Raw genomic sequence first — 7508 nt, forward strand, 5'->3', positions numbered from 1 at the left:
CTGGACGGCCACCTCTTGACTTTTGAATGGATGGGCAGACTTCATTTCCTATTCTTCCACCTCTCATGGCTTACATGATGCAGCTTGGAAATTTTCTTGGCCCAGAGACCGCTATCGATGAACTGGGTGATACTGTTACTCTTTTCTTGTAAAATCTTCTACATGGCGGCTCCTCAATTTGAACCAGTGACTTTCACTTGGGAAGAAACCTAATAACACATGGAGCTATTAGGGAATGTGAGAACAGGTTGTGATTTGTAGTATATGGGAAGAAAAGGAGCAAAACAGTAACAATGCACAGACAGGAGGAGAATCTGCATAACTGATGTTATGCTACATAGAGGCAAATCATATTTATGTGTGAGAAGCCAAGATGATTGTCTATAAAAATGAAGGTCATCTCGCCCTCAAAGCTGTAGAGGAAGAGAGATATGGAGTCGGAAAGTCAGAAGATCAGAACATTGTTACCCTTTTGCTCATCATTGTATTTCCATTCTTTCATTGGTAGCTTTGTATCTGGATCTTCCTTTATTATTGGGATGTTATTAGACAGCGGAGGCCACTTCTGCTTTCTGGTGGGTTTTCCTTTTTCATCCATTTTTTTTTTTTTTTCCTCTGATTCCTCCTCATTTTTCTGCACTTTTGCAGTGATACATGCCCTCCATCCTCCTCTACATGGCTGAGCCGTTGTGTTTCTCTCTGCAGGGGGAATTCATTTTTGAGAACGACGTGCTGATAGAGGGCGGCCAGCATGAGGAGATGCACAATGGGACTACGTATCGGGAGGTGCGGCAGTACCGGAGTGGCCACCACCTCGTCCGCTTCTACTTCCTGACCCGCGTCTACTCCACGTACCTGGAGAGCATACTGTCAGATTTCCAGAGTGGCCCCCAACCGGACGTGCTGATGATAAACTCCTGCGTCTGGGACGTCAATAGGTGACCACCGCCGCCATGGTAGCTGCCACCATACTGATTACTGTTCCTCATTGTCCTCATCTTCTTCTGCAGGTATGGTGACCATCATCTGGAGGCCTACAAGACCACACTGGACCTCCTGTTCCTGCGCCTCAAGGAGGTGCTGACCCCCCATTGCCTCATCCTCTGGACCACGACCATGCCGGTCGGATACAAGGACGACGAGATCCCAATGGTAACTGCTGCAATGTCGCAGATGTTGGTGGGATTTGATCCTAGGACCCCAATGCTCCACATGAGCCCGGTGCTGCCTGGAGTAGACGTACATGGCACCATGTTTGGGTTGAGCGTTGTGCTCTGTTTGATGCCGTCACCTCACACAAATGGCCTCTGTTTGGCAGGTACACCAAAAAAAGACCTCAATATATACTTTCCACAGACGTCTCCACACGTGGCTCTATGTAGATGGACACTGGGGCACATCATCCACAGGGTCCCACTGTAGTGACGGTACCTGCCTAGTGTGTGGTATTTTTATCGTGTACCTTTTGTGATGCAATCTTTTCGGTGGCATTGTTGTTGTCATTCCTGCTTTGCTCTTATGCGTCTCCAGTTCCAGACCCCCCCACAGAACGTGCGGATGGACATGGTGATGGGGAACTTCTACAGCTCCACATTGGCGGATTTCCACAAGGTGGACGTGTTGGACATGCACTACCACTTCCGCCATGACCTGCGCCACCGATGGGTTGACGCCATCCACTGGAATTTTCTGGCACATCGGAAGTACACCCAGATCCTGTTGAGCCGCATCGCAATGGCTTGGGATGTGGAGCCACCAAAGGACAATTTGCCGGAAGGTGTGTGATACATTATATCTGTCCTCCATACACTCCCCCTGTGGTCTGAGGAGCTCACAATCCGGTGAATCTAGACCAGACCATCCCCCACCCATATCATTAAGTCCTGGGCCATGTAGCGTTTAGCTCTGCACGGTGTAGGGTCCTCATCCTGCCAGGCTTGTTACAATCTTCTTTTCTTCCCCACGTTTCAGGCTCTGTTCATCTCGTTGCTCCTCATCCGGTTGCACCTTGTCCAGAGCTGCGACCTCCAAGACCGGAACAAGAGCTGTATACTCAGGGTAAGTATCATCACTGCCCGCTCTATGGGGTAATAGTGAGATAGTCCAGCCACAGGTTAACATCTCTCTGTGCAGGGGCTGTATACATGCCAGGATACACATCATTCGATGGGAGTGATATCAGCGCTGTGTCTGGTGAGTATGACTGCCGCATACTTCTCTATGGACTCAGTAACGTTATGTGTAACCCATACTCTGTCTGCCAGGCGTCCCATGCCCCGGGAATGACACGAATGACAATCTCATCAGCTCAGACGGTGAGAGCCAAGCACAAGTCATCTCCCATCTGTCCCCCTCCATCATGACATGACTGCTCCTGTCATGTCATCTCACACTCCTCTTCCTGCACCATGTCATCTCCTACTCCACTTTGTCCTGCACCATGTCATCTCCTAGTCTTCTTCCTGTACCGGGTCGTCTCCTCCTCTTTTTCCTGCGCCATGTCGTCTCCTCCTCTTCCTGCACCGTGTCGTCTCCTACTTTTCCTGCACATGTCGTCTCCTCCTTTTCCTGCGCATGTCGTCTCCTCCTTTTCCTGCGACATGTCGTCTCCTCCTCTTTCTCCTGCGCCGTGTCGTCTCCTCCTCTTTCTCCTGCGATGTGTCGTCTCCTCCTCTTTCTCCTGCGCCGTGTCGTCTCCTCCTCTTTCTCCTGCGATGTGTCGTCTCCTCCTCTTTCTCCTGCGCCGTGTCGTCTCCTCCTCTTTGTCCTGCGCCGTGTCGTCTCCTCCTCTTTGTCCTGCGCCGTGTCGTCTCCTCCTCTTTCTCCTGCGACGTGTCGTCTCCTCCTCTTTCTCCTGCGACGTGTCGTCTCCTCCTCTTTCTCCTGCGACGTGTCGTCTCCTCCTCTTTCTCCTGCGACGTGTCGTCTCCTCCTCTTTCTCCTGCGACGTGTCGTCTCCTCCTCTTTCTCCTGCGACGTGTCGTCTCCTCCTCTTTCTCCTGCGACGTGTCGTCTCCTCCTCTTTCTCCTGCGACGTGTCGTCTCCTCCTCTTTCTCCTGCGACGTGTCGTCTCCTCCTCTTTCTCCTGCGACGTGTCGTCTCCTCCTCTTTCTCCTGCGACGTGTCGTCTCCTCCTCTTTCTCCTGCGACGTGTCGTCTCCTCCTCTTTCTCCTGCGACGTGTCGTCTCCTCCTCTTTCTCCTGCGACGTGTCGTCTCCTCCTCTTTCTCCTGCGACGTGTCGTCTCCTCCTCTTTCTCCTGCGACGTGTCGTCTCCTTCTCTTTCTCCTGCGACGTGTCGTCTCCTTCTCTTTCTCCTGCGACGTGTCGTCTCCTCCTCTTTCTCCTGCGACGTGTCGTCTCCTCCTCTTTCTCCTGCGACGTGTCGTCTCCTCCTCTTTCTCCTGCGACGTGTCGTCTCCTCCTCTTTCTCCTGCGACGTGTCGTCTCCTCCTCTTTCTCCTGCGACGTGTCGTCTCCTCCTCTTTCTCCTGCGACGTGTCGTCTCCTCCTCTTTCTCCTGCGACGTGTCGTCTCCTCCTCTTTCTCCTGCGACGTGTCGTCTCCTCCTCTTTCTCCTGCGACGTGTCGTCTCCTCCTCTTTCTCCTGCGACGTGTCGTCTCCTCCTCTTTCTCCTGCGACGTGTCGTCTCCTCCTCTTTCTCCTGCGACGTGTCGTCTCCTCCTCTTTCTCCTGCGACGTGTCGTCTCCTCCTCTTTCTCCTGCGACGTGTCGTCTCCTCCTCTTTCTCCTGCGACGTGTCGTCTCCTCCTCTTTCTCCTGCGACGTGTCGTCTCCTCCTCTTTCTCCTGCGACGTGTCGTCTCCTCCTCTTTCTCCTGCGACGTGTCGTCTCCTCCTCTTTCTCCTGCGACGTGTCGTCTCCTCCTCTTTCTCCTGCGACGTGTCGTCTCCTCCTCTTTCTCCTGCGACGTGTCGTCTCCTCCTCTTCCTTGACCTTGATTCCCATGTGACTGGTGCATTATAGTGATGACATTTTCTGTGTTTCAGCCGTTTCGCCCTTTGCGTCTGATAGCCTAATACTGAGCGCAGACCTAATCCCCGGCTACTTCAGCCCTCCACGAGGTAATGACCCTACAGTCAGTGACTACGGTGGGATTTATAGAGGTGAGGTCAGGGAACTCTGGGACACTATTCTGTTGGTACACCATGTCTTATCCTACAATCACCTCCAGAGCTGCAGTCACTATTCTGCTGTTACATCATACTTTTACTCCAAATAAGCAACTAATAGAAGTGAGTGCAGCTCTGAAGGTGAGTGGAGTGATACATGGCGTAACTCAGGAAGAGTAAAGTGAGTGCTTGTTATATGCAGATGATGGGTGGAGTTGTCCTTGCACTTCTGAGTCTGATCACGTATCTTGTCCTCCTCTTCCCCCTTCCTTCATTTTCCCCATGATGTTGCCACCCATGAACTTCGGCTGCTTTACCCCCCTCCCCCTCCCGGGAATCACAGGATCCTGGAAAATGAGACGACCAAGAAGCCTGAAGCCGAGAGCGGGCTGGAGACACCCGTACCGCTGACCCCCAAGACTTCCTCGCTTCTTGTACTGAAGCTCTCGGAGGATTTCTATAACCTGCTGATAAAGTGTTCTCGCCTTGGAGGGCGAGCGGCCGGGGCAGGAGCTCCTCTTGGCTCCTCCGCATCTTCTGTTGTTTCTTTCTGATCATGTGACCTGGGTTCCATTCATGCTTTGTTAACATTGTATCCAGTGAAGCCTCCACAGCCGCGATTGGAGAAGTAGGATCATGTGACTTTTCACAAATGACAAGCTATAGCAGCTCTGTGATTGGTCCAGACGTGGCTGAGGTTATAAAGAGAAGGAGTCGTACGATGATGTCACAGATTCCTTCATAGATGGAAATGGAATTATTTCCTGTATGCGCGGTGGCACAGATCGGAGGATGGGCTTGTGCCTTGTATCATTTGTTGTGTGCGCGGTGGCACAGATCTGAGGACTGGCTTATGTCTTGTAGTATTTTCCGTTTTTTCGCGGTGGCACAGATCGGAGGACGGGCTTGTGCCTTGTATCATTTGTTGTGTGCCCAATGGCACAGATCGGAGGACGGGCTTGTGCCTTGTATCATTTGTTGTGTGCGCAGTGGCACAGATCGGAGGATGGACTTGTGCCTTGTATCATTTGTTGTGTGCGCGGTGGCACAGATCGGAGGATGGGCTTGTGCCTTGTATCATTTGTTGTGTGCGCGGTGGCACAGATCGGAGGATGGGCTTGTGCCTTGTATCATTTGTTGTGTGCGCGGTGGCACAGATCGGAGGATGGGCTTGTGCCTTGTATCATTTGTTGTGTGCGCGGTGGCACAGATCGGAGGACGGGCTTGTGCCTTGTATCATTTGTTGTGTGGGCGGTGGCACAGATCGGAGGACGGGCTTGTGCCTTGTATCATTTGTTGTGTGCCCAATGGCACAGATCGGAGGACGGGCTTGTGCCTTGTATCATTTGTTGTGTGCGCAGTGGCACAGATCGGAGGATGGACTTGTGCCTTGTATCATTTGTTGTGTGCGCGGTGGCACAGATCGGAGGATGGGCTTGTGCCTTGTATCATTTGTTGTGTGCGCGGTGGCACAGATCGGAGGATGGGCTTGTGCCTTGTATCATTTGTTGTGTGCGCGGTGGCACAGATCGGAGGACGGGCTTGTGCCTTGTATCATTTGTTGTGTGCGCGGTGGCACAGATCGGAGGATGGGCTTGTGCCTTGTATCATTTGTTGTGTGCGCGGTGGAACAGATCGGAGGACGGGCTTGTGCCTTGTATCATTTGTTGTGTGGGCGGTGGCACAGATCGGAGGACGGGCTTGTGCCTTGTATCATTAGTTGTGTGCGCGGTGGCAGAGATCTGAGGACGGGCTTGTGCCTTGTGACTATGTTCCATGTATTTTCCAGGCGCTGGTCCCGTCTGCATCGAGTTGAGCTCTTTTTCATTTTTCTGTACTGTATTTATATTTATTTTTTTCCATGAATACTGACGTTGTTGTTATATATAATAAATGATAAATTGTTACTTTGTGGTTGGAGTCGTTTGTCTTTTTTTCACCTTTCCCTTCACTAGCATTTGCATCAATTGTGTGGGAGGATCAGGGGCCGCAGCCGCCATCTGATTATTCACCTTATCCACTGAAACTGTGGTTGTGCCTGATGGCGCTGGACTGGTGAGTGTGTGCCGCACTGTCAGAGTATCATCTGTCTCCATACTATGCTACCCTGTGAGGGAATGTGTAATCCGGTATACCCCACATACGGTATGTCCACTATGGATTAAGCTCCGGATGTTACATTACTTCCTTGGTCCTGTGCAATCATCATCAGTAACTGTGAGTGGAGTTTATGCAACCTCTGCGTGACGCCTGTGGAGAGTGAATATGGTTCAGCCCATGTAATGATTGTGGAGACACGGGGGTCAGTGGGTGCTCTCGTCCGCTGGCCCAGCCGCCTTTAGAAAGACAGCGTGGTCCAGGGCTCATCTTAACTAAACGCACGACCTCCTTAACCGTGGGCGGAACACTACTCAGACAACACAGGGTGAGGGAATCACAATATTAAGACTTTATTGGATCCCCAAACAATTAATGGCACATAACACATAACCAGCAAAACACACAAATGTAACAGGCAACAGAGTCTCACCCTTCCACTGGCTCACCAGGGATTAGAATGTCTGTGTCTCAGAGCTTCCAGGGCTACTTACTCCAATCCAGCAGCACCCCGCTTTCGGCAGGCACCCACCGTCTCTGGAATAACGCCAGATTTAGGAAGCTGGCTGAGGTCTGCAAAGTCTGTACCAGGTGACCAATTTGTCCCAACCTGGGTTTCCTCCTTAAGTAGTCTCTGGTATGATGATATAATCCTGGCAGCCGGAGTCGAAATCCCTAGACTGTGGATATGGTCTCCAATCGGAACCAAAGTCCCTAGATTGAAGCCACAAGGTATCCTGATCCTCTAGCCAGCTCCTAAAGAGCTTAGACTGGATCATGCATATCCATCAACAACTACCTGGTGACTTAAAGAAATCCCTTTTATAGCCACAGCCTTCCACTTGGATACACTGCGTCCTCATCGGATTGGTTGGACAAGATTGCTTCTCCCATTGGATGAATTTCAAGCTGCATGGATAATGTTCATTTAAATGATGTGGGTAGGAAGACTGAGGATATCTACATGGAGCCTGCAAGTCACCAACTAGACAATGGCTACTAAGGTAATTACATTAGCAATACATAACTACATTACAATGATTACTGGAAGGGTATGGAGAAACAATAGCTAAGCAAACATGAGTTAATGCACAAAAGAACAATACGTCTGGCTGAATGTTAAGAAACTTTAACCCATGAGAGTCCATGTCGTCACAATGATATCATACTAAAAGTTCTGGTCACTGAGATGGTACCCACCTGTAAATATCCTGTGTGGTATAGTCCACGTGGTATAGTCCATGTGGTGACCTCATACAGTTCTGGTGACTAAGTT

At 50.9% G+C, this 7508-nt stretch overlaps 1 protein-coding gene across 3 annotated transcripts in view; it reads left to right on the forward strand.

Moving 5' to 3' along the window:
• LOC142303917 (PC-esterase domain-containing protein 1A-like) overlaps nt 1–6017 on the forward strand; it is a 29979-nt gene extending 23962 nt beyond the window's left edge. For 2 of the 3 annotated variants that reach the window (XM_075345799.1, XM_075345789.1), the window contains exons 5-12: nt 706–938; nt 1011–1152; nt 1531–1777; nt 1972–2058; nt 2134–2193; nt 2265–2315; nt 4013–4087; nt 4479–6017. In XM_075345799.1, coding sequence (XP_075201914.1) covers nt 706–938; nt 1011–1152; nt 1531–1777; nt 1972–2058; nt 2134–2193; nt 2265–2315; nt 4013–4087; nt 4479–4546 — 963 coding nt within the window. In that variant the 3' untranslated portion in view covers nt 4547–6017. The remainder of the gene's footprint in view (nt 1–705; nt 939–1010; nt 1153–1530; nt 1778–1971; nt 2059–2133; nt 2194–2264; nt 2316–4012; nt 4088–4478) is intronic. The other variant, XM_075345807.1, reaches the window with a different exon arrangement.
• Nucleotides 6018–7508: the final 1491 nt, after the last annotated feature.

This window comes from Anomaloglossus baeobatrachus, chromosome 1 (genome assembly GCF_048569485.1).
Source record: "Anomaloglossus baeobatrachus isolate aAnoBae1 chromosome 1, aAnoBae1.hap1, whole genome shotgun sequence".
NCBI classification, from domain to species: Eukaryota; Metazoa; Chordata; class Amphibia; order Anura; family Aromobatidae; genus Anomaloglossus; species Anomaloglossus baeobatrachus.